Below are 27,279 nucleotides of genomic sequence, written 5' to 3'. Positions count from 1 at the left end.
ATTATTTGGCAGATCAAAAAGTTTCCAAATGCATCATTTATCAGCTAAAGGCAGTGACTTCATGACCATCTTTTGCAGCAAATACTGTACTGCACACAGCTGCTTGTGAGAATATATCTGAGCCTCGGATGACAAAACCTGCAGCAATATTAGGGCTCTGAGATTATCATTTTAATCAGATATATCTGGTTGAAATTCAGCCCAGTGTTGTTATGTTTGAACGGCCACCAGGGGGCGCACTGATGCGCTGAGTCGGACGACGAGGAATGTGATCGTCGGCCTGGGATCCTAGAACAGAATAAAAAGCAAGTTCAGACAGCGACATGGCATCGTAGTGATTTTAATAGGATTGTTTTATAACATTTATTTGAAAATTAATCTTCTGAAAAAAATCATTTTGAACAGAACATTTGCTATAATTTAGGAGAGGCTGGCTATAATTTAATACCGATTAAAGATCAAAATAAAATCTTTGCTCATGAAATTGCTATTATGTTCAGCCTTTCCACTGATGCATTATATTGTCATTTTCCTTCTTCAACCTAAATGATGTGGCAGGAAGGAACACTTTGTAGGCAACACAGATCTTAGATAGAGCATTCTGCTTTTATTTTTAACTTCTAAGTCAAATTCAGTTCTAGTGGTGATCTTCCAGCTGAGGGTAAATGGAAACACAAAGAACTAAGGAACCTGCATTTATTTATATAGTTTCTTGTCCTTAGAACATCCCAAAGTGCTTCACAGCCAATTAGGTACTTTTGAAGTGTATAATATAGGGAAACACAGCAGCCAATTTGCACAGAATATGGTTCTACAAATAGCATTGAGATAAATGACCAGATTTGTTTTGGTGGTGCAGATTGAGGGATGAAAGTTGACCAGGACATCTCCCTTGCTCTTCTTTGAATAGTGTCATAAGATCTTTTACATCCACCCAAACAGGCAGATGGGACCTTATTTAACGTTTCATGTGAAAGACAAGAGCTCCAGCAATACAGTACTCACCCAATACTTTACTGATGTACGAGCCTAGATTATGTGCTCAAGTCTTGAAGTGGGACTTGAACCTATGGCATTCTGACTCAGAGCCAAGAGCACTTCCACAGAGTCAAGTTGACACTTTAAAGGCAGATTCGATGAAAGGGGAACATGAAGACGTATCAGAATGGGAGTGGAAACAAATCAATGTTGGGAGGGAAGGGGATTTGGAGGCACATTAATTGGGAGGGCAGAATTGGAAACGCACTGGGAATGCAGTGAAAAATGGTCAGCCCGTTAGGTAAGTGCTTCACGCACTGCGAGCGCTCAGGGAATCAGCCACTATCTCTTAACTATCTCCAGTACTACCTGACAATATGAACTGGGTGCAAGAACATGCAGAGTGTGATTTCCACTACACCACCAGAGGACCAAAAGTATGGGTTCCCATAATCTAGCCTCAACAAATTTCTTTCAGTTCAGTGAGAACATTGATTTTTGTTATTCGTGATCAAGATCAAAGTGACGATATTCAAGAACTATCCAACTCAAGACTAAAGTTAAATCTTAATAAAAAATCTCATTTTTACCGGCCAGAGTGAATCCAGATTGGTGAAGGTTTCGTGGTGGTTGAATTGGTTGTTTAGCTGGAGACATCCTAGCTGATGGAATGGGGGTCATAGCTCTGGGAACCACAGTGACATCTTGGACAGGACCATCATAAATCCCTCTTGGAACACCTCGGATTTCAGCCAGCTGTAAAAGTGCAACTAACCTTTGATACCACTCTGCTGATCCATGTATGAATGATGTGGCATTTTACAAATGCAACTCAAAATGAGACAATTTTCATAGGCAAAATATGGGAGACATTTTAGTGCAATATGACAATTCAGGTTTTCTTTCTGGCATATAAGTAGTCATTTTCTAGCCTTTCAAGGTGATTTGATATTGAAATGGTTAGCAATATGTGATTAATGTTTTGCTAAGAATTTCTAACTTGTGTTCAAAATCTGTGTAGGTATTATCAGAGTCTAAGTGCTCTATTCATTATTTATGTAGCAATAATGAAGAAGGCTTCAGCTCCTAGAAATACACATACAAAACAGTAGACATCCAGATTAATGTTCAGAACTAGTATGATCCATTTGGAAAGGCCAACTTCACCATTGGTCACAGAATCTATTAATTGGTATCTATCTCAAAAATATCAGTGGTTGTTACCCATGTTCCTTAGCTTTGAGGAAATGACTCTATACGACTTATACATTGGTTTCATCTAATCTGAGACGGATGACTGAGAACCTCCACACTTAAGCATCAGCTCAGGCTCCAGGCGATTTTAAACCCAAGTCAGGATTACTCTAAACATCTGCCAACTTTCTGGCAAAAAAAGGACTGCTTCGAATGAAATTTTAACAGAGGCTTGAAACAAGGCATTTTGCCTGAACTTAAAAAAATAGATGATGTTTCCAAGTAACTGTGCTTATTTTGTACACTGAGTTCACTCCCTTTCACACAAAACTCCACAAAAAATTGTGTTATAAAACAATTATACTGTTGAGTATTTTTGGACTTTGAGCAAATCATAAAAAGGAAAGAATGAACCTCTACTCATCAAAACACCGGCTTATTAGTCAAGGCCTCTGGATTACTAGTCCGGTAACATAACCACTACACTACCATACCTCACATTATTCAATGTAAAGAATTTTTACTCTTACTAATTGTAAAGACATCAATTCTAGTTTATGTTTGTAATTAATTGTCCTGAAGTTGTAATACCGATGCAGTAAGGTTGAACACTTTACCTTGCTTCTTGCTTTTATTCTTTTGTAAACATAGTCCGGGAATGTCTTTTTGGGGATGAAGCGTCCACAGCCCTCTGTGGCATGAATCGTCCCATATTCGAAGACAATTTTACCTTGACTTACTACAACTGAAGGAGCACCACGACATTCCATTCCTTCAAATATGTTGTACTCAATTGCCTAGGAGACACAATGCAGATGTTATATAACCTTTCATTTTATACCATTTAGAGTGCACTTGGCGGGACCAATTTGTCAACTAGACTATTTATATCTATATTGTTAGTAGATCCCATGCTGACTTATAAAGGTTAATGGTTAGAATGATGTGCTCATATAGTTTAGTATTGAGACGTTGCTAGTGTTTTAGCTTGTAATACTTTTAGTTGGAATAATTATTTCTATGTGGCCAAACTCCTTTTGATCTTGTGTGGTTGCCTCTGTCCTCAGTTGTGCCCTTCTTTTGTTCCTCTCCTGGCCGTACCTCACTCTTTCTTTCCTTCTTCAATTCTCCCTTTCTCTGAACTCATTATACTTTATTTCCTTGTTAGTTGATACTGACACCATTCGGGAATGTTATTGTGCTAAAAGTAGTAGGAAAGGGACTCACAGGACAGATAATAACTAGTGGATGAAATAAAATGGAAAGTAAGACTGAAGTGAATGATACTAATTTAAGAGAGTAAATAAACAGTTAATGAAGGGGAATATTTAAAATAAGGAAATCAAATACTGCAAATGAGGAATGTCATTTTATTTGAATTTTCCTCTATTGCATGGTAGATGATAGAACTGTGTTTTCCCATCTGTCCCATCCTCTGATCCCACTGTAGGTGAAGGTTTTTTTTAAGAAGAGAAATGATAAAGGATAAAAAGAAAAGGAATATAATAGGGACGAAACTCTGAAGAATGAACTGAGAAGAAAGTGAATGAGGAAAAACGAAGAATCAGAAGACAAAGACAAAAACTAGTCCTCCTCCACTTTCATGTTTTCTTAGAGTACAAGGAATAAGAGAAAACTAAAAACAAAAGTCTGGAGATAGAACCAAGACAACAATAGACACAAAAGAAGGAATAAAGTCAACAATTTAAGTAATGCAACAAATGCAAATTTTTGAAGAAATTATTCAGTTACCTGTTCACCAATTTGTGTGCTTTTACAAATGTGATGTTCTCTTAGTGTATCTTTAATTGTTACTAAGCTTTCCGAGGAAATAAGTGAATGTAAATAACATGACATTCTCTTAGAGAGTGATCACAGTCACCTAATAGTAAAGAGGTTGGAGTACATGGGCTATGAATATTTAAAATTCTGGATCAAGAGGGCTAGACTGAGCAGTCACACAGGACATTTCAAATCACATCTGTCACTACAGGACAGATTTTACAGGTTAAGTGGCTATCAACCCTTATGGTAGCAACACGTTGTTGGAACAGCATGAGAGTAGTTCTCTGCTTAGCCCATGCTATATCCAAACTGGAAGTGCTCGATACAGTGACAACAGAAAATGATATAAACCCTCAGCAGGTCAGGCAGCAGCTGTGAAAAGAAAAACAAAGTTAACGTTTCAAGTCGATGACCTTTCATTAGACAGGTCTCTGATGAAAGGTCATTAGCCTGAAACGTTAACTCTATTTCTCTCTCTACAGATGTTGCCTGACCTACTGAGTGTTTCCAGAATTTTCTGTGTTTATTTCAGATTTCCAGCAACCGCAGTATTTTGCTTTTGTGCTCAATACAGTTACTGACTGCAGAGATGAAAGATGCTTATTTCCCCAGGCAAGTCTGTAGTTGCATTTTGCTATTCTGGGTGTGCCACCACCAATTGCATTCCACAAATTCTGCTCCTCAAGCATTCTAAGTGGCATACTGGGAGGAAACAAATCACTGTCTCCAAATACCATGCTTGAAGGAATAGCAGATGCAAACCGAATACTAAGTAAGGGACTCGGGCTCTCATGTATATTGCATTCACCTCCTTAAATTCTCGCTCTGAGTTTCTCAGCATAATATATGCAAAGTAAAGGCATCCAAGTGTACTGGACAGATATATTACCCTGTGAGAGTGGACCATTTCCAAGTGTACATCGTCACATTGATTGGAGATATACTGGTTGGCTTTGGTTTTGTTGAGGCTGTGAATCTGATTCTGAGCCCAGGGAACACACATACTGTTAGTGTGTGAGAGGAAACTAACTACTCTATCTTGCTGGGAGGAGCTAGTAGCAGACACAACGTCATCTCATCAAGAAGCAACACTTTCATCGGATGTTCTTTTGTGCAACCGAATTCGGAGAGCCTCAATTTGTATTGCAACCTGTAATCTGGACTTTAGGTTCAACATCTTCAGCTGCCATGGATGTTAATTCTCCTACTAAAATACACTGCAGTGTCAGATAGACACTGGAGTTATACTGCCACTTTATCATTGCTGTGAAGTGGAACTACTTTACATCAATACAAAAGTGGGAATATATCTGGACTTTCAAAAGCTACCGTGTGGACAACAGCATGAACGTTCAACTAGTTTGTTTACGTCCTAATCAAATTTAGTTTATTTTAATATTCATAATTCTTTGTTAATAAATATCCCATAACAACAAGTGATGCGACGAGGAACTGGATTTGCCAGTAAAGTGAGTTCTAATCAAGTACAAATTACAAACCACATTGACTTCTAATAATTGGGTATCCTTAACAAGTGCCTACAGGCTTAGTCACGAAGCTATTTGTATTACCAGATTGTGTGTCTTTGCTGAAATGATTTTGACTGCTTCTGGATCCCAGATGACCAAATCAGCATCAGAACCAACAGCGATTCGTCCCTTTCTGGGGTAGAGATTGAAGATTTTTGCAGCATTTGTACTTGTAACTGCTACAAATTCATTCTCATTCATCTTTCCTGTGGACTAGAATATAAAAATGAGAAAAGGTTACAGGGGTTTTATGAAATGAAAATATGTTACAGTCTACAGTTATCTATTATGCTGTGTTTTGTTTTTACCCTCCTGGGGAAATGAATCCAAATCACTGGAGTGTACAGACTAGTCTCCATTTGTGATCGTTCAGAAATGAACTTTCTTTCAATGTTCAAGTTGTTCTGCTTGGAAATTTCTGGGGTCCTGCTTCACCAGTGTAAATGTGATGGAAATTCTGGGGATTGGACAATTTGCATAGTAGGGACAGTTCGCTGGCTTGAGCTAATCTGCTCTTATAAGGCAGAGTAGCATCCTCAAGAGACCCAAATGAACCAATGCTTTTTTTTTAAAAACACTTTGATTCTCATGGATGCCTCTGGGATCAATTACTTTACTGTAGTTCTGGTTTGAGGCTTTAAAAGACCTCAAAAAGACTTACCACAGGAATCAACTGTCATGAGTTCTGCTGAAGCCTTTCAAAGGCAAGTAGGAAGGAATTTTCTGCTGAAGCCCAGGAACTCCCCTTGACATGTCCCCTTGACATATAGGGTGCAGATGGATGATCTGCGCATAGGCCCCCCAAACAGTATTTAACAGACTGGTCCAAATGGCGAGGAATCTCAGGGGTGTAAATGGAATTTATGCTCTCTCCAGCCCCAGGAATTTTGAGCCAAGGTGTCAGTGTTGTTCCACATTTCAGAATCCATTCATGTCTGTAGCATTCTGTTGTTCAGTTACAGTTAGTATGCATATTTATTTGCATTAACAAGATTTAAAAAGGTTTCGCAGATGCATCTACTGTATTTATTTTATAAGGTTAACATACCACAGCCTTATCCCAAATAATTGTCAGCCTTTCCTCAATACCATTAACTCCTTCAGGGATCAGTCTGAAGTCATCTTTTCCAACTGCTTTCTGTGCAGTGGTGAAAGCACAGTGAGCACTGCCAGTAACCTGCAGATCGCCACTATATTCAAAAACAAAGCAAACATAGGTTACCTCATGTCAGGGTGGAATAATGGTCATCTCACCCCCACAATTACAAGGGTCGACTTCCTTTGTGTGCTAGCTGCAATGGACTCCAACAATTTATAAAGAACAGGTTTACAATTTTGCTAGTGAACAGAGGAAATCCTCCTTCCCCCTCCCAACAGGTTGCTGCTCTGACTATTTAGCCAATAAATAAGTATAGTTTGATTTTTGCCCCATGCTGTATATTTTTGCTTATTACTTAAGTTTACAATTGACCATTATTTTCTTCTATTGTATGATCAGTGTTTAAATAGTGAACTCCTAAAATACTAAACAGGAAATACAAATCTATTTGTGAATGGTGAGTCAATTTACAAATCCATACCAGGAGAGGAGAGAATTAAGGTAATCGGGAGTAGAAGTATCAGTGCTGAGCGGAGGGGAGGTGACAAAGGCTGCAGCTTTGGCCCAGTTCTTACTCCAGTAGTGGGATCCATCAGTCCCAAGACTTGCTGTGACAGGTTCTCCATATACAACGGCACCTGTCAAACCACATAAAGAACTGACTTGTACTCTTAGCAAAACTGGGGAATCAGGTCGTACTTCTTTGATTTAAGTTTTCTATTTAATTTATTAATAAGACACCTTGCACAAACACAATGATTTAAATTAAACAGTTTGTAAAATAGCACTTTCTATGAGGAGATATTTTCCCAGCAAAGCACAGACTAATACTCTGGTTCTGGTAGTGATCCCTCAAATTGATCAATTTGCCGTTTCTTTGTACACTCTTGTAGAAAACATGTTCAGATGGTTGTTGTAGACACTGTGGGGGTAATCTTCTGAGTTAGCGTTTCCAATGGGGAAACCTGCCTGCCAGCAGTCAGAAAATCACGGGCAGTGTGCCCGCAATTTCCTCAGATCTACTGGCCGAGGGCAACTCGATAGATTGCCCCTGTATATTGCATTCCTTATAGGCAAATCCTTTCATTTCTGCTGAATTACTTGGTCTCCAGTTTACTAAGTTACAAGCAGTTTTTTTCAAAATTACAATTGTTTTTATCTTAACATTGGCTTTAAATAGCAGAACAGCTAAAGGTAATCTAAAATTTGGATTTGGCTTGGAGGCAAAGCCAAACCTAAGGCAGATCACAGAACATTCATCAATACTAACCAGTATAGTTTGGTATCAGTAGTGTCTAATTCAGAATTAAGTCTTATAATCTATAATTAGAACAATAAAACGTAGGATTTCAGAAAATGGTAACACTGAGGAATATTGTAACTGGCCCCAAATTTCCTCAGGGCCACTGGTGTCCCCAAAACAAAATTCCAGCGGCAGAGGACTGGTGGCAGTGTAAAATGGGGCGGAACCTTGTAATACTTTGTCTCTGTCCCATGGGCCGCCTAGGAGAGTTTACGTGGGGCCAAGGGCAGGGGCAGGGGCAGGGGCAGGCACAGGCAGAAGTTCTGTTCAACCCTTGGAAGCTTGACATTATAAAAGAAGGCAGGGCTGGTGGGATGATATCAGCCAAATTTCCTCCTGCTCCTGAACCCTGAATGAATTGGATGCTGACATCGGTTCACTGGATTAGTGTATATTGGGCCCACAGGGGAGGTCACAAAGTCAAAAGACTCTTATAAAGGGGGCTTATTTCAAAATTATTTGCACTTTTAAGCCAGTCCCCTCAGCTTATTGACATGTTGCTTTCAAGCGTCTCATATTGCTCCCCTCCTGTTAGCAGGTGGCTGAGATGTTCCGATACTGCCACGGTTGCCCACTTGTATTACGCAAATGGTCTGATCCCGTAAACGCCAAGGGATTAGGATTTCTCTCATTGGTGGAGCATGATTGCAGGACTGGAACTACGTTGGAGCGGCATCACAGATAATCAGGGCCACTATGTGTATAAACGGATAATCTGAAGGAACCTGTGCAATTAAACAGAAAAAGAAAACATTTCACATTCAGGTCAGTTATAATTTGGGGCATAATTGGTTGTTTACCTTTCTTCCGAGCTTGTGCAATTATATCAGCGGCACTTTTGCTCATTACTTTGGTGATGTACAAGGGGCAGTTGGCTTGGCTTGCAATGGTGACTGCACGATATACTGCTTCTGCTTCAACCTTGAAGAAATGTTTTGATCAGGTTTTAAGCTTTAGTGAAAAACGTTCTGTCACATAGTGCCTCCTCCCACCCTCGTCAGAGCCAGATTAAAAAAAAGTAGCACCAACCCTCTCTTTCAACATTCTTTCCTTGTTTCAGTTGGTTCATTAAAAAGAAAAAAGCACAATTTGCATTTTCAGCCTTCTCATTGATGTAATTTTAAAGACTTTGACTATATCTGCATTTTTTAAGATTTCTTTCAAGTTTAACAAGATTGGTGAATGCACAGCTAGAACAGTTGAATACTGAAAACTTTAATAGTTAGATTCCAAATCCAGTTGAATTTGTATATAATAAATTTAGACATGTAGATAATAAGATGTAGATATAAAAAATACAAAAATGTCCCTTCATTTTTGACTCTTGCTTTGCTTTCTGATACCAATGCCTCCCTTATGATTGGAGAAGTAGTAGTTTGCTTCAGAATTTGGCACAGGATTAGTTTGGTACAGATGTAAAGTTCTTTGGTCACTGTGTGATTTGTAACATATTGGTGAATTGGATCCCACTAGTTAATGCACATTCAAGAGTATGAGGATTGCAAGAAGGAAGAGCAAATGAATTTGTATTGAACAAAATCAGGGCTCATTGCTTAATTACACAAACTGATATTTTAATGCAAAATCAATAAATATAATTTGGGGCCTTTAAATGAAAAATACATGTATTTAAACACTTGGGTGATGTTAGCACTCTGATAGAATATTACATCAGTCCACATCATGTTGTGTACCTGTCTATGTGTATGTTCACCCAAATGCATTTTCACTTTTTACTTAATTTTTTGTATTTACTATTAATTTACAATTCTAGCCAACTAAATATTTTAACAACTGCGCTATACACTTTATTGCAACCTCTTAATCCTCTGAAATTACTGGAAAACCTACTTTGACATCAGCATCTGATCTAGGTGGCTTGAATCATTTTCAGTAAGCATTTTTTCGTTTAACCCTCTTCTAAGTTTCTCCACATGCATTCCAAGCCAGAAGAACAGGTAACTTTCTCCCCATCTATTGCTGATGCTGCTCTTTGTGTGGCCTAGAGTGTGAACCCCTGATTTCCTGTCCCTTTCTGTAGGCCAGCACTTGGTCCACACTCTACTGCTCCCTCTGACAGCAAACTGTTACTCCTCGAAAAGGTGATGACTTTTAATACTTTTAATTTTTTTTTGTAAACCAAACTTGGCAAATGTGAGAAAAAAAATCAAATCAAGGTTCAGTTGGTTTTCCTACTATATTTTACACTCTTTCAACATTGGCCAAATGGGTCTCCTGATTCACTCACTTGCTAATGTGGCAGAAAATTGTATTACCTCTTCTGGTCGACTAAGAACATGTCCCTCTGGCCCTGTAATTCCAAGCTCCAACATTCGTTTCTGCTCCTAAAGACAGATGGAAGCATCACAAATGCAAAAAGGAGTGATTTTGTTGCTGTAGAAAAATTATAACCTTGTCACACTTTGGTGTATTACCAGTAAAGCTGCAGATCTCCATTATCCCTGGATAAATCATGGCAATGTTTAATAGAAACTAAAGCAACTTAACAGAGGAAAAAATTACCTTTCTATTGCAATAGTTCTTCAATATGATTTCATTTTTCTAGTGGGATTGAGAACTGGGTTCACGTGGTTTGCTTATGGTGCTAACATGCAGTGATATAAATGTACCCACTTCAATCTCTTCCAGTAAGAAATGTGAAGTTCTGAAACCAAATCCTGAGAGAATGTAATTTGATCACTGCTATGCAGTATCAGTGGACAATGTACATATGGGAAAAAAGTTAACGAACAGTGCATTTTTAAATAACATATTTCTTTGCTGAATTTCCAAAACAGCATTTGTTATTTTATAGCAACTTTTAATAGTTCAGCTCCAGATTGATCATCAAACTCTAATTTTTACCTCCTGAATGATGTCTCCATTTTCAGCATGCACCTGTGCAATAGCACCCAGATCTCGGATGATGCTGAAGATTTCGTATATCTGCCATGGAAAAGAGCATGTAATTACCACCTGCGCTCCAGGAAGCACCTTTAGCCGAGCAGAATCAAATGTTGGCATTTATAATTTCATTTTTCCCTGAATGTTACCTGTGCGTCACTACACTGATATTGGTCTTTGTAGGCCATAAACACGAGAAAGGAGTTCACACCTGGTTGAACAAAAAAGTGAAATTACTGTATATTGTGCGGCGTGCTGGAAGCTAGAAGTTGCTTCTCTGTCATCTACAAAGCTTAATGCATTTGATATCAATAATTCATCACTTAAAACATTTTTATGACAATACTTCAATTATTTCAGTTTATTTTTTGCTGAAGTGTATACAGTACACAGAACACAGAACCAAGAGTTGTGTTTCTGCAAAATTCCACTTCCACAAAACTTTTAAAGGAGCATCACTTCCTGATGCATGATATTGTCCACAAACCCGGTTCTATGAATAACCCTGCACTTATTCTTATTAAAAAATGTAATACATTAAGCATAGTGCACCCCAGTTCATGAATAGTTAATACATCCACATTTTGTTAATCTTTCCCTTCCCATTGGAAAAATATTATTGATGGACTTGATCTGTGTGCTAGCAGCATGTCAAGTTTGATGTCAAAATGAGCTGCCCCCACCACCATCATGTTGCTATATCCAAAAGCAGTGTTGCTCTGTTGCATGATTCTGAAAATGTGAGGAAACGAGCTCCATGACTTTTATTAAATTTGTCAATATGGCAGTTCAAACATATCAGGATTCTGCTTCCAATAATTTCAATGTAATCGTTTTAATGTAACAGCTTTTTGGACCATATTTTCCTGTTCCTGCACCATGAGTTCTTAGATCACAGTGAATGCAGGAAATTGGATGGGGAGGAAAACATGCCCCTAATGGACCCTGCCTGATTTTCAATCATTAATATAAATGGATGGAAAATTGGGCAGGTCTGATTGGAAGATGGGATAGATAAGTTTGGGTACGTTTTTTTTTTCTGATGCACCAAGTACCTTCACATTTAGTGTGAGTTCGCTCTAATATTAAGAGAATGTCAAGGGAAACTGACATGCGGTCACCATAGACACAACTGTCACTACAGATACTGAAAATGTTCTAGTTTTACTTTTATTTGATGACATTGTTGTGGCTGCTTGGAAGTGATAAACAGGCTTATGTTCCACAGACTATCGGGGAAGTTTAGCTTGTGAAAGGTTAGTCATTTGAGCATGTTTGGGTTCCACTGAAGTGAAATCTCAAAAACAATACCATTTGAGGGACAAACAGATTTGTCTCCATTCTAGAAGTGGTAAAAATAGTGAGATTTACCTTTGTCCTTGACCAAAGTCTCCATTTCTTCACGCAGAGCCTCATGCCAACGAGTAATATCTACATGTAAAGAGTAGTCACAACAGGACTTGCTGTCAGCCCATTCTCTCCACTGTTCATAGGCAGAAAGAAGGCTTGATCCAGGTTCAGGTTCAGGAAGGACATGATCCACTGTGTTGTACAACAAAAATATAAATGTGCGCAGTTAATTTAGATTTTTCTATTCACTCATTTACCTTTTCTTTTCCTGTGAGTGCAGTGCAAGACTTGTCATTTCATGGAGATTGGGACTGTCTGTGCTATGAACGTCCCCACAACGAGTGGTTAATGTTACTCTGACCAGCTTATATTTGAGTTCTGTTAACGGTCAGTCAAAATGGGGGTGAGACTCCTCTGTGAAGTTCACCACTAGAGTACACATGCACACTCCGCCAGTTCTGTCCTAAATGGCATATTGAAAGGGACCTACCACCTGAAATAGAAGGCATTAATGTGGCGGTAATTCTACCGAACCCACTTTGAGGCCATTACTGCAGCGTTAATGCTGATTTTGGCAAGTTAAAATCGGCTCCCTGGGATTACGACTGAGTGTGTGGGCAAGGCATACAAAGAGTTGCATCTTAGCCACAGAACAGCTATCCCTGCACGGTTCTATCCTTTTTTATATTCTCTTTGCTTTTAATATTTTTATATTATCTTCATAATGTATTTTTATTTTTCACTTCTTGTATCACTACTAAACACTTGTCCTTAGTGAATTTACTGATAAGACCCTTCGGTTAAATAATTAACTTAAATCAGCACAAGTTAAAATAAAGTTCTTCAATTTAATTTAATTCAGGATTTTTAAGAAAAATTTTAAATCAGTTTAAATGAGGAATAAAACATTTTTCTTACTTATCATTGTGGTTCCTCCTGCCAGCGCTGCTTTTGTTCCTTGGTAGAAGTCATCAGCAGTGGTCATGCCCATGCATGGCATTTGCAGATGGGTGTGGACATCTATCCCACCAGGTATGACCATCTGTCCATTGGCCTCAATTATCTTTACACCACCAGGAACAATAAGGTTATCTCCAAGTTGTCTAAGAAGACATTACACAATATGTTAGACTGTTGACCATGCTCTACCAGAAGTACGATGCTGGGCAGTACTTTTCTGTATGCAGTAAACATCGTCATTCTCAAAACTAATTGCTTTTCAACACCAGGTCATACCTTGATTCCTCCCCACCCCCCTCCCCATTCCATTAACTTCTGCTATTTCTGCTCCTGTGATTTAGAAGGTATATTATAGTTTTCTCTTCATTTCTTGCCTTTTTGTTTAATTTTGCTCCTAAACTTTGTCATGATTGCTTTTTAATCTTTTTAAATCTTACTGTTAAAAGTTGTGTGAAGTTGCCTGAATTCATGTACGAATGCAACACTATAGAATCCTCTTTATTTTTTGATTTGTCCATAATAACCATATGGTTTTGTCACTCGCATGGTTAGCTGTGACTGATTTAAATTGCGAAACTAAAAATAGAAAACAGCTACGACAGTTCCCAGACAAAAGAGCCTTTATCATTATATGATCTGGCAACCCATAATCAAAAGCCCGTTTGGATTTGTTCATGCTTGATAGGAAAAATTGATATAGCGCCAGAAGGAGGCAAAAGTGCCACAAAGGTCTTCTGTAATGTTTTATTTTAAAAGAAAGAAGGACTTGTATTTATATAGCGCCTTTCATGACCTCAGGACATCCCAAAGCACTTTACAGCCAATGAAGTACTTTTGAAGTGAATTCACTGTTGTAATGTAGGAAATGCGGCAGCCAATTTGTGCACAGCAAGGTGATAATGATCAGATAATCTCTTTTTGGTTGTTGGTTGAGGAATAAATATTGGCCAGGGAGAACTCCCCTGATCATCTTCAAAATAGTGCCAGGGGATCTTTTATGTCCATCTGAGAGGGTAGATGGGGGCCTCAGTTTATCGTCTCATTCGAAAAACGGCACGTCCAACAATGCAACGTTCCCTCGGTATTGTACTTGAGTGTCAGCCCCTAGATTTTGTGCTCAAGTCCATGGAGTGGGACTTGAAGACCTCTGATTAAGCAGTCTTTTTAAAAGGTGAGTGAATGGGTGTAGAGGAGAGGCACAGGTGTCCACTGCTAGGCCCTCGCCCTCCGATAGGGCCCTTCAGTGGGCGGCATTCTGCCACTGTCCCAGGGCCTATTGCCACTCTTCTCCTGGCAGCCCTCAGTGGTAGTTGAAATGGGAGACAGGGAAATTGGCTGGGTTCCCAAGCCCCGTATCCTCACCATTGTTTACATGTGGTGGTGCAATCGAGGGGCAGATGACCAAATTCCATGCTAGGGTGATGGGGGAAAATATCAAGATTTCTGGAGGTGCTGGCCATGATGGGAATGTCGCACTGGGCCTTCTCACTCCACCTCCCTAGATTTTTTTCTTTATGAAAATCAGGAATCTCCTGCAACATACAAGGTGGATCTAGATTTGTACAGAAATGCAGATTGTGTATTGTGTATTGGTGCTGAGATACTGGCTGCAGAAGATGAACAACAAAGGGAATGACTAAAGTGTTAAAGTCAAGAAAACCATCAGACTAATCAAACCCTCATTCAAGCTTAAGGCCTTTGTGGACAAACACCTAGACATATTATGTAGCCCCTTATCAATTAAATACACAACTGAATTGAACTAATTCTAAACAGTGTTGAAGTTGTGTGTCTTGTGGAACGGAAATAAAGAACCTACTGGGTAGAAGGTACTAAGTACATTTACAATAGAAGCGATCATTGCACATCAGAGCAAGGGTGGTAATATTTCATACTTCAAACAAACAAATTTCATATGTTGCTGGTCACTTGTCTTTATAGGTCTTGAAATATTTTGATAAATTGTACTCCACCTTCACAATCATCAGCAGCCAAATAGCCTAATAATGGCAGATTAAAAACTGAATGCTCTGGACAAAAGCCTGGCCTCCCATCAGTGCTACCCTAATGCAGTGCAGCTGAGATGTGAATTCACTGGTTTGGGAGACTGACGGTGCAAAACTATAACCCTTTTAACTATAATGCTCTGAGTGCTCTTTTGATTTATAGATCAATACTAACACAACAAAAGCTTTTAAAGTCTGTACAGGTATTTGGCTGCTGATGGCCTCTATGATTTCAAATATTTGATCCATCCTCCATTTGCATTGGTTGCTAGGGTGTTTGGACTTATCGATTAAAATGTTTGTTATATTTCTTGGGAACTAATCTTTTAAAAAATGATCTGAGATTGTCAGCACTTTCTGATGCACAGGTTATATTAAAGTGAAATCTATTGGTGGGTTGATGGAAATTTTGTGTTTATTTGTGTGATAGTAATGACCATTTCCCATTGAGAGAGAAAATGCAATCTATATAGACAATCTGTCACAGATGCACTCTAGATATATTTCATTATTAACGTCACAATTCATCTACTTGCTCAAAAATGTAAGTAGTTTTGTTCAGGAGCTGAGTTATACAACTAGTTAGCACATTTCCCTTTCACTGCTGGGGCCTGATTTAAATTAGTCATTGACTAATAGGATGAAACTCTCAGAGTAAGAGTCCCATGTAAAATACATCTGGGCCGCATCAACTCAGTTCCCAGTGGATTTTGATGCACAACACAAAACTACCTATAATTTGGCACAAAGCATCACTAAATTGGCAATCCCACTGAGAGAAGCTGTAGGGTTGGGAAATAAAAGACACACTGATCTAGAAGGGGCACTGTTATGAGACCCTAAGATGCTGTTGGAACAAAACTGAGGTGAGCTTTGTTTTTAATTTAGTCTGAACTGGGAATGCTTGAAACTGGCACTGGGTGTTAAACAAAAATCTCATGATGGAAAAATATTTCTACTTCAAGTAGTTCTTTTCATTTTACATTATCAGGTGTCCTTTTAAAACTCAGGACACCATTCACACCTGTAATTCACTTTATCTATTATTCCATACACAATGTGTATGCAATATGCTTATACTTACTTTATAATCCCATCTTCCAAGTAAATATCGGCAAAAAAGGACTGGTCATCATTGACTATCTTCCCTCCTTTAATAAGTAAGCGATCACTCTGGAAGAAATATTTAAACAATTAGATATTTAAAATGTGTTTATAATATTGCTAAATGACTAAGAAAGACTTCTGAAAATGTCAACACTATAAACTAATAATTCTCATCATTCAGATTCTTTGAGTAAGTATATTATTAGCTAGAATTCCTTTAATGTTCCTATTTCTGTCTTGGAACTAAACAGCGATATCGCTACAAAGATCATATCCAAGGAGAAGACTTGTCTCTTAAAATGGGGAGTGAAAAAAGTAATAGGTCTGTCGTTGATGAACACTTTTAGGGTTATATATTTAAATGTTTCAAACTTTCTTTTTCTGTTGATCTTCTCATGGAAAGAAGTGCTGAATTCAAACCAAGTGCACAAAATGGAGCAAAACAATTACCTTGGTAAGTCCAAATGCATTTTTGGACCTTTTTTTACAAAATTATGGTTAATTAGTTTTTTTGCAGGAAATAACTTGAAACTTTGTAGTACCTTATCATGTCCTCAGGACATCCCAAAGGGCCTGCATACTTTTGAAGTGCAGACACTACTGTTATCTGGGTAAATGTGGCAGCCAATCTGCAAGATCCCACAAACAGAAAATGAATGAATGAAGAGTTAATCTGTTTTTGATGGCATTCATTGAGGGAGGAATGGTGGCCAGGACAGCAGGAGAACTTGCTGCTCCTCTTCGAATTGTGCAATAATCTTTAATATCCACCTGAGTAGACATATGGGGCTTTGGTTTAATGTTTCATCAGTAACATGGCAGCTCTCACAATGCAGCACTCCTTTTGTTATAACACTGAGGTGTCAGCCTAGATTATGTGCTCAAATCACACAACCTTTTGATTCAGAAGACAGCGTGCTACCAATTGAGCCAAGCTAATACCATAAAGTGAAGCAAACTTTGATGGATTATTATTAGAGACTTGAATCCATAGAATTAGAAAATGGGTCAAAGTGAGACTCCACAAATGGACAAGTTTCCTTATCTCTGTTGTTGGACTCCAAAGGCTGCCAAACACCCAATCAACATGGTTCTGTTTTAACACATATCATAGATTGTATGAATGACCAATTTTTTCCTCTGTTCTACTGCTTAACAGAAGTTGAGTGTGGGAGATGAGGTCAGAAGCTGTTGTGCTGGCTTCTCATGGCCCACCACCGTCTCCAGGAATTTCCACCAGGAGTCATGGCAGGCACTGGGATACATCCACTCAAATATAGGTATATTTCTCATAATTAACATCATGGCAGTGCTGGACAGTAGGACTGCCTGGTGGTAGTGGGGGCCATCAATTAGACTCAGCCAGTATATCAATTTTACAATTGTAAAAAATGTCCTACATTTCTTCCAGTGCCCTGGAGGCAGCCAGCCATGCTTTGCCTGCAGTAGCAGAAGTATGGCTGGAATAGGCACAGATGATGATGCTGTCAATCAGGTTGGGAACACATCCAGATTCTCCTACTAGCCCTCTCCAATGCCTGCACAGGTTTCAGAAAGTATAGAGGGCCTGGCTGCCCATGCAATAGCAGAGGTGCTACAGCAAATGCATCTCAGGACTCAGCTGTTGTGGAGCAGTGACCACTTCAATCCAAAGAGGCTCATATTGACCCACAGCAGCCAGCCACCTCATACACCAATGTTTGGAGATTAAAAATATTGGTCTATTACAATTGTTGTTTGTACAAACAGTGTTCTTGGCAAGATATGGGAGCAAGTTTCATCAGGTTGTCATGAATGGCAGATTTGAGAGTTTTGTTGAAAAGGGAAGGTACTGTAGCTGAAAGTATATGTGCAGAGGGCATGGGCTCATCTGGAGAGGGCTGTTAATGTGGTGAGTATATTTTCAGGTTAGGAGAAGGTCTCCTGTAGGAGAGCTGCATGCTGCCAGCAAAGAGTTTTCTTCTGCTCCCTCTTCATGTTGCTGAGCTTTTCATGGTGGTCCCCTTGCTGCACCTGTGGGCCTTCCTCCTCTGCAACCTCTGTGGTGATACCTCTTTGCAGAGCAAAGTTTTGAAGCATGCAGCAGACAGCAACAACCATAGAAACTTGTCAGAATATATTGCAGATACTGCTGGATACAGCCAGGCACATGAAGCATTCCTACAGCATATCAATGGTGTACTCACCAATAACTCTAATGGAGGCATGTGCCTCATTATATTTGCGTTCTGCTGGAATATTGGGAAACCACAGGGTTGTCATAAGCCATGGTTGCAGACGATAGTTTTGATTCCCCAGCACACACCCAGAGACTTGCTTTTCAGGGTTAAGTATAATTGGAACGGTGCACTGCCTTAAAATGAAGGCAGAGTGACAGCTGCTGGGACTTCCCTTGTGGTGCTGATGGTTATGGAGGAGCTCTGCAATGAGTGAGTGGAATCCTTTGCAATTCATGTAGATAGTGGCATTGTGTCTTGGAGCATGTGATCATCATTGATAGCCCCCTATACTTTAAGAGCCCTCTCATGTTGCTGTCCATTGTCCATGGGGAAGGGAATGAATTGTAATGTTCATGTAAGCAATGCATCTGTGACTTGCTTCACACATCTATCACCTATGCACTGCTCATTGGCTGATATTTGTGACTTTCCAGTGACACATCACCAAAAGATAAAAGTTGAGTGTGGTTATGATTAACAGCTACTGGCATGCCATGCCGGTAGTGAAATTTGGCTGCAGGTTTGCTCGCAATATAACTCTGATGGCTTCCCTGATTAATTGAAGCCTCCGTAAGGACTGCTCCTTAAACAAGTGGAGGTATGTGCTCACCTGTCTGTATAATCTAGTGTGGGAATACTGGCGGGTGGGTCAATTGTCCCAGGTGCAGCCTGAGCTGCGAGGCATCCCTCTGTTGAGTACTTCATCCACCACTTCAAAACATGATCGGAGAATTGCAACAAAGGCAAATTTGAACTCTACCCAGATTTCCAATTGGGTACATCCATTTCAGGTACAATAAATGGGTGTACCCAATTGTAAAATCTAAGCTCTGGACTCCAGTCTTGTCTCAAAGGTGGTGTTACAGGGTTCAAATCTGATGGAGTTGGCCCTCACTTATGGACCTCCCTGTTGCATTGCTCTTAATAAAAGAGAAATGGGAGTTTATGCACAGAGTATCAAACTGCTCTTCATACCTGTTCCTGACTGCACACAGCTTACTAGGATGTTCATGATCCTCATGTAACAATAACATCAACTAGAACAGCAACGAGACACTGCTTGCTGACACTTACTGAGCTAGTTAACTGCAAAGTATCACAACATCTTTTTCCCAGTTTTTACCTCTCCTTTCCTGAAGGCAAGGACTCACATTGGGATATGGCTCCATGGCACAGCAGCACTCCAGTACTTTGCTCAAGTGGCCTTTCTTCAAAGGATAGATTTGCAAATCCTTGTCCTTGGTGAGATATCTCTTTAGACTGTGAGTTACTTTGCCATGGGCAAGGACTTGGAAAATCTACTTTCATACATGATCCTAAATAGTGATTGTTGGTAGGCTGAGGAAAGGGCATCAGAACTGACCCCCATACATACAGGTATTCTCTCCTCTTTCCCCCCCCTCCTCCCACCCCAGTCCAAAAACACCTAAGACAATTGCTGTGTTCCCATTGCTACCCTGGTTAAAGAAAAAAGAACTTAAATTTATATAGTGCTTTATATGACCTCTGGATGTGAAGCGCTTTAGGACATCCTATAAGGTAATTTTTTGAAGTGTACTCACTGTTGTAATGTGGGGAAATGCGGCAGCCAATATGCACACAGCAAGGTCCCACAAACAGCAATCAGATAAACAAGTAGATAATCTGCTTTTTTTAATGATATTGATTGAGGGACAAATATTGGCCAGGACAACTGTTGGTTAAGGTCAGTTAACTCATCACGGACGAAGGATCAAACCTGGCAGCTTCCTAGTCTATATCTGGCAGTGAATTAACTTACCAAGCCATTGAGAATGCCTAATTTAATTCTACTGAACTTATAACACAACTTTGCCAGCTTTGTCCAAATGACATTTTTTTCTTCTTCTGTTGTTTCTGGTTTTCAGTGTACACTAAAAAGGTTTACCACAAGAATAAAGCAATTAAGAAATTTCAGATTCCTTTGAATCTGCATCAACAATACAATGTGTGCCGATGGGAATGCATGTTTTCAGTAGTTCTTTAAATTAGGTTTTTGGGGCACCAATTACATAAATATAAAAAAAGTAATACATTTTGAAATCATACAGTTTGCCTTAAAATATGTAGATACCAAGGGATTATATACAGCATTTCCCATTGCTACAGTAATGTATAAGTACTATAATAATTGCTATATTATATTTGGGTAGCGTGCAATAAAATTGTGACGAAATTATCTTTACATTTCTGTTCAGTAAGTTTATAGGGAATCTGAAATGCAATGGCTTGCTTGCTTTCCAGGCATGGTAATTATTTAACACTGATGCTAAATCTGTACACTTACTGGATGCCCTAGTTTTCACAGTGAACAATATCTGCCACATTAGAGTATTCAAATCACACCTCATAGTGTTCTAGTGGTGTTTAAATCAGAAATGGCCAATGTCAGTGGTAACAGAAGGGGGCATGAAGACCAGCCAAGCAGCTCTGCAGGGGCTGGGTTATAAAAACAAAATGGGGGAGACATTCGTGCAGAAGCCTTGTGGGGCAGATCTGTGGAGGATTGGAACTTCCACCCACTGCCGATGTTGATCAGGGTCAGGATCACTGAAACTTTGTGGGTGGATGGGTGCCTGCGCCTTTTCCAGTGCAATGGGGACACCTACCTGAGTGGGGCCATGGAGGAATGTTGCTCGGGCACTTTGCTGCAGTGTTTGTGGGCCCAAAGGCTCTGGGAGACTCATCAAAACTATTTTAAGATCTTATGACGCAGCCTTCTTCCAGATTCAATGTGCTAAAGATGGTGTCCCTGCCCCCCCCCACTCCCCCTCCGGTCCTAGCAACACTGGATTATAACGGACCCACCATTTGTGGGTGGCTGTATTATGCACCCTCCCTTGAAATTGCTAAGATTTGTGATGAGTCCTGGTGGATCCGGGGTCTTCCCCAAGTTCCGTTCCCCCCCTCCCCTCCCACCCCTTCCCGCCGGCCAATGCACCTGAAAACCATGCCCCCAGCTCCAGAACTTTTGGGGCCAATATCTTTCTGGTGGGCTGGTTTGACCACCTCAAGAAATATCACTTCCCCTCCCCACGACAAATCCTCTTACTACTCCAGGATCATCATGGAGGGCAAGGTCAATCCCAAACGCCTTTTCTCCAGACAAAACATTTCCATTGAGTCCCTCCCCTGCTCTCTTCATCCTTAAATTTAAAGCCAAATGCAAAGAGCTCATGTATTTCTTTATCTCAAAAACTGAGGCTGCCTCAACCTCTTCCTCCTCTTCCCCCATCCCTGTCTCCACTGCTTCCGATTCTACAACATTCTGTAGCTTCTCCTCCATTACCCCTCCAACCCCCGTCAGACTGATCTCCTTCCCAACACCCACCTCGTGCTCCCTTGACCCAATCCTGGTCAAGTTCCTGACCACTCAACTATCTCTCCCCACTACAAAGTTGTTGACATTGTAAGTTGTCCTCTCTTCATTAGCACTATTTCCCTCCCATTTCATAACCTACTTCCTTAAAAGGCCTTCACTTATAAAGTCCCTCCACCCTCTCCAACTACTTCCCTATTTCTAACTTCCCCATTCTCATTAAGATTCTCTAATGAGTTATCCTCACCTTCCTCTGTGCTTACCTCTCCCACCACTCACTGTTTGAATTCCTTCAGTTAGATTTCCATCCTGCCCACACCCCACACAACTGCAGTACATTATCCATTTGTGCCCTCCCCGATTTTCTCTGTAGCCTTCGATACAACTGACCATTCCATGCTGTTCTATTGCCTATTTCTGTGATATCACAGTCTCGTGGTTCTGCTTCTACCTGTTCTAATGTAGCTAGCACATCTCCTACAATGGCTTCTCCTCCTGCCCCCAAATAGTCACCTCCAACATGCCCCGGGGTTTGTCATTAACTCATTCCTACTTCTCATCTACATAGTTCTCCTCTGAAACATTATGCATAAGCATGGGGTCAGCTTCCATATATACTCTTATGACACCCAGCTTTACCTCTCCTCTCCATCCTCGACCCCATGACTTACTTTGTTATCTGACTTCTTGGTTGAAATTAAGTCATGGATGAGCCAGAACTTTCTCCAGCTAAACACTGGCAAGACCAAAGCTATCCTGTGCTGCTCCCACCAGAAACTCCTCCCCCTTGCCATCCTCTCTGGCTGCTCACTCTGACTGAACTTGATGATGCACAAACTCAGTGTTCTGTTTGATCTAAGCTGAGCTTCAAACTTTACATCCATCACAAAAAAAAACAATTTCACCTCTAAAATATTGCTTATCTCTGTCTGCACATTTGCCACAAACAGTCATCCATGCCTATATCTAAAAGCTCAACTTTACCAATGTTCCACATGTCGGTCTCCCCAGCTCCACCTTACACAAACTCCAACTCTTCCAAACACCACCAACTGTAACCTATCCCATAGTAAGTCCCAGTTACATATCCTTGCCAACTACCATTGGCTCTCCATTCCACAATGCATTTATTCAAAATTGCCATTTTTTTTTTTACCAATTCCCCTATGTCCTACCTTTAAATCTCCTGCAGACCTACAACCCAGTTCACATCCTCTATTCTTCCGTCCCTGGCTTAATATGTGTCCCCTTCCCACTCACAGTTGCAGCACTGATGGTAAACCTTTCGGTCATCATATCTCTCTACTTTGGAATTCTTTTCATAAACTTCTCTATCTTGCTCCACCTCTCCCCATGTTCAAAATCCTGCTCAAAACCTAAATCCTGGACTGTGCCTTTGGTCACCCGTTCTAACTCCTGCTGGCTATGAACTTCCTCTCTTCCCCGCCCCATGTAAAGTGCCTTCTGATGTTTCTTATGTTAAAACCACTGAGTAAGTGCAAAGTGCTTTTGAACACACAGCCTTTTAAACATACTGACAGGAGCCCTCCCCAACTAGGAACAAGACTCTAACTTGCCATGTCCATGAGGAAAATAGCTCTTTTAAAAAGAAAACAGCAGAATGGAACACAGGAGCAGGAGTAGGCCATTCAGCCCCTCGATCCTGTTCTGCCATTCATGGCTGATCTGTATTTTAACTATCGATCTGCCTCTGTTCCCTTGCCTAACAAAAATCTATCAAGCTCAATTTTGAAATTTTCAATTGACCTAGCCTCAATAGCTTTTTGGGGGAAGAGAGTTCCAGATTTCCACTACCCTTTGTGTGAAGAAGTGCTTCCCGACACCACCCCTGAAAGGCCTAGCTCTAATTTTAAGGTTATGCCCCCTTGTTCTGGACTCCCCCACCAGAGCAGTTCAGACCAACCTCTGGTTTGGTCCCACCGTCTTGGCATTTCAAAAACTGAAAATTGTGAGGGGATCAATAATTATATTGACCCTTCCCCCTTATATAATTACATCTCCTTAACATTGCCAAAAATCCAGGCGAAGGTGCAGGACGAAAAGATTGGTGTAATAACTCGTTCTGTGAGTTGCAGATTTTAGATTTGTATTTAATCAGTTGAAGTATTTGGTAATCCCTGGTCATCTCCATCTCTGAAACTGACAAACATGGTCAATGAGATTGTCTTTTCTTTAAAGCAGCAACTACGCCCAGTTTTGCAGCAAAACCGACCAAACACAAAGGGCGAAATGCTAAGGATGAGTGGCTTGTGAGTGCGCATGCCCGCAGCTCCTTTCTCTCCCCAGAAAAAGTGAACGATTCAGATGCAATAAAAGACATTTTATTATAGATCGCAGACCCTGCTCGGCGAGTCAGGTTTATTCTCGCCGTCTAGGAATTTATTTCCAGAAAATAAATACGACAAATCCGAAACATCAGAATTAAAAACCATAAAGGGATGCATCGAAATCCATTAGGGGGTGGGGTGATGGTGATGAGGATTATTATTTTTAATGAAATCTCTGCAGTAAATTTAAGTGGAAACTGCTTGAGAACATGGGGGGAAACTGACCTAGATTCTGGCAGGTTACATTGCAGAGACCGGGTGCCATTGTTTAGTGCCTCATTCACCCAGAGCTGCTGCCATCGCCCTTCACTGGGGCCAGATGCTGCATTCTGCATTGACTTTTTAATAAGTAAATTCATATTTAACGTTCCTCCCTAATAATAATAATTAATAAGCGACGGTCGCTCCCCCCAATGCACAGAAACACATTTTGTTGAAACCCCATTTTCCACCCCCCAGCCCACTGTTTATTACAACGTCGCCATTTTCAGATTGAGAAGGATAAAAAAAAAATCCGGGAGATTTGCTGCAAGATTCCGTACCTCCGCCTTGAGTGACCAGCAGAGCCTGGGCAACGGGTCCAGAGCTCGCCTCGGTCACAAAGGACACACCGAGATACATCAATGCAGCCCCAGGTCTCTAAATCAGGGCTGTCACCGTGCGAAATGCTTTAATGCTTACCGTGATCCGCGGGATGTTCTTCTTGCCTTGGTAGGACAACATGTTCCTAACCTCAAACCGTTTCTAATGCAGACCACGAAACACAAGAGGAACCTTCTCGGCTGCTTTTTTCTCTCTCTCTCTCTCTCTCTTCCTTCTTCTGTTGGTCGGATCAACGATCTGAGAGATTGGGGGGGGGAGGGGGGAAAGAGTGTTTCTGATCTCGTCTTATCCCGGTGGTGCTGAAAATGGTGCTTGTGCAGAGGACGAGGCTTCGCAGCGCAGACTGGCACCGCCTCGACCCCCCCCCCTCCCCCTCCAGCGAGCTCGGAGACCATCTGCCTGATTAGCATTTCCAAGCTCCCTCCCTCCTTCCCTCCCTCCCCACATTCACCAGCGCCACCGCCACAACCATAGCAGCACCCCGAGAGAGGCTGGGGGAAAGCCTGCAGATATTCCCCACACACTTGTTCTTCTGCATTAAATTCACCACATCCCGTTATGTTGCCTTTTGTCGCCAATAATTCCTATAATACTAGATATACAACGATACATTCATTTTAAATGCGGTATCCATTTATGTCGGCCAAAAAAAATTACATTTCAATACTGTACACTGTTGAAAAATGATTCCCTGATAAATATTTACGCAGAGTAATGTTACACCGACAGCCCAAATATAAAACACAAATCAATAGAATACGGGATTTAAAAAAAAAAATAAAAGGCTGTAGTTATTCCAAGATTTGGATTCTATATTTTTTCCAGTGCACAGCTTTATAGTATTAGGAATTGGATGATTTATTGAGCAATTACGCTTTTTTAAGTCCACGTAGGCTTGGTCAGATTCTTCTGGCTGTCATATTTTACCATATTTACGGTTTCCCAGTGTAATCACTCAAGAAATATCTTCTGTATTGCTCGCTATCCTTTGGGGTTATTAACCAACCCTCCTGATCTCATATCATCCTGTAGGAAACGTACCTCCACATCGATAGAAAATATACTCATAAGACCAGCTCGGTTTTTAAATTTATTTTAGTAAACCAGATAATCAATAAAGATTCACCACGGGTTTGGTACAAATCCCTCTCGGGGACTATTTTTTGGTATCTGACACCGTGTTCCATAATTTGATAGTTGATCAGACATACACGTGGAGATAGATGCTCTCCTTTTGTCTTACTTTTTCCACAAAATAGCAGCCCCCTACTAATCTAACACGGAAAACAGAACGTGATGCAATGGTGCAATGGATTCGATTCAATGACTCGGGGGCCTATGAATGTTCCTGAGTTTACTTCAGAATAGAGCAAAACTTTAAGAGAAAGTTGAACGGAACCGTACTTTGCTCCTGCTTCACATTCTTCAGCAGAATAGTGTAAGCGGCCACAAACAGTCCTTGTGCCCCATTCTCCTGTAAGCCATCAGAGTCAACCAGACGGTCATCTCCCCACTAATATCAAAACATAGAAGCTTTAACTCCTCTTAACGTGCACGTAGATACGTTATTCACTAATAAAGCTGCAACAGCGACACGTGGAAGAGCATAGCTTTCCCGGCGCATCAATTTTTTAAAAGCCCCATGTACAGGACCGTGCGCTTTGATGAGCGATCTCACATCTGTGGCAAAATATCCACACACACACACAGTTAGAACGGGACCTGGTCAGACTAAAATCAATCGTGGCCCGCAGTGCCATCACTTCTAACTTGGAGCCACATATCCCCGTATTGGTTTTTGTAGAATTGAACATTATGTCTTTTCCAGTTTAAGCAAGTTCAGTAGTTAAACACGAAGTAGCTCTCAGCTATTTGAAACGCTGTCCCGTATACATTAAGTGGTGACTTTACCTGACTGTGCGGGGAGTGCAGAAACCTTTCTCCCTGAGCCCTTGGTGACTGATCCAGCGAGTCAGACCCCGTCTCACCCCCGGCCATGGGCTCACAGAAACTGGACACCTCACTGATATCACTCCCGGTCTCACTCAATCCGTCAGACTCGATGGAAACCTGACTCCCATCGTTTCTACTCAGACTCCGGGCGCTTCGCCGGCCAACGCTCAACGAATCGAAGTCGATGGTTTTATTTTCATAGGCTCCCTCCACGTTACAGAACATGCCCCCATACTTCTGGCGCGGTTTGGGGCTGCTCGACCCCAGCTTGGCTAAATAAACGGGCAGATCCTCCTCCTCGGTTGCCTTGGCTTGATTTTCTGCCATGGTCTGTGGCAGATGGAGGAGTAGGGGGTGGATCAAACAGGCTGAGTGGATGGGGGCTGAACTGTGGAGTGGAGACACTCTCTGCCTGTCTCTCTGGAGTTACTTCTGCACCAAACCAGGGCTGATCCGGAAGCGACGAGCTCTGGTCGCATGTGCCTCGTCCCCACCTTGTGCACTACTTCATCGTTTAAGGAGGAAACGCCTCGACCCCCAAAGAACGAGAGGAGCTGTTCAGAGGCTGTGGTGCTGATGGGAGACGTTCATTTCATGCAGGAAA

The 27,279-nt window shown here is 40.8% G+C and overlaps 1 protein-coding gene and 1 long non-coding RNA gene across 9 annotated transcripts in view; one reads left to right on the top strand and one right to left on the bottom strand.

Annotated features, from left to right (window-relative positions):
* LOC137340104 (dihydropyrimidinase-related protein 2-like) lies at positions 1-27,002 on the bottom strand. 7 transcript variants are annotated; one of them, XM_068002412.1, is made up of 18 exons: positions 26,819-27,002; positions 24,859-24,923; positions 21,565-21,587; positions 19,859-19,886; positions 18,229-18,243; positions 16,193-16,281; positions 13,061-13,245; positions 12,164-12,334; positions 10,942-11,003; positions 10,754-10,834; positions 10,165-10,233; positions 8,689-8,809; positions 7,067-7,223; positions 6,535-6,676; positions 5,529-5,699; positions 2,790-2,969; positions 1,569-1,734; positions 1-288 (listed from the first exon to the last, which is right to left on the bottom strand). In XM_068002412.1, exons 1-18 carry the CDS (start codon positions 27,000-27,002, stop codon positions 197-199), a joined length of 2,001 nt encoding a protein of 666 aa, XP_067858513.1. In that variant the 3' UTR covers positions 1-196. The 7 variants fall into 7 exon arrangements, with proteins under 7 accessions (XP_067858513.1, XP_067858512.1, XP_067858511.1 ...); XM_068002411.1 differs by lacking the exons at positions 19,859-19,886; positions 21,565-21,587; positions 24,859-24,923 and adding an exon at positions 21,718-21,768 and having other exon boundaries at positions 26,742-27,002; XM_068002410.1 differs by lacking the exons at positions 18,229-18,243; positions 19,859-19,886; positions 21,565-21,587; positions 24,859-24,923 and adding an exon at positions 21,667-21,675 and having other exon boundaries at positions 16,193-16,279; positions 26,659-27,002.
* LOC137340105 (uncharacterized) overlaps positions 1-27,279 on the top strand; it is a 199,323-nt gene that overhangs the window by 2,864 nt on the left and 169,180 nt on the right. The window contains exon 2 of one of the 2 annotated variants that reach the window (XR_010966706.1): positions 8,427-8,653. This is a non-coding gene — a long non-coding RNA (uncharacterized lncRNA). Of the gene's footprint in view, positions 1-8,423; positions 8,654-27,279 lie in introns of both variants that reach the window. The other variant, XR_010966707.1, reaches the window with a different exon arrangement.

Source organism: Heptranchias perlo, chromosome 21 (genome assembly GCF_035084215.1).
Source record: "Heptranchias perlo isolate sHepPer1 chromosome 21, sHepPer1.hap1, whole genome shotgun sequence".
NCBI lineage: Eukaryota > Metazoa > Chordata > Chondrichthyes > Hexanchiformes > Hexanchidae > Heptranchias > Heptranchias perlo.
Note: the sequence above shows the minus strand (reverse complement) of the source record. Positions and strands in the feature narration are given on the sequence as shown.

Coding starts and splice junctions, on each gene's coding strand:
- LOC137340104 (XM_068002409.1), bottom strand. CDS start 27,002: ATGGCAGAAAATCAAGCCAAGGCAACCGAGGAGGAGGATCTGCCCGTT. Junction 13,246..16,192: donor TTGGAAGATGGGATTATAAA/GTAAGTATAAGC, acceptor ATGTCTTCTTAG/ACAACTTGGAGATAACCTTA. Junction 6,677..7,066: donor CTTAATTCTCTCCTCTCCTG/GTATGGATTTGT, acceptor TTTTGAATATAG/TGGCGATCTGCAGGTTACTG.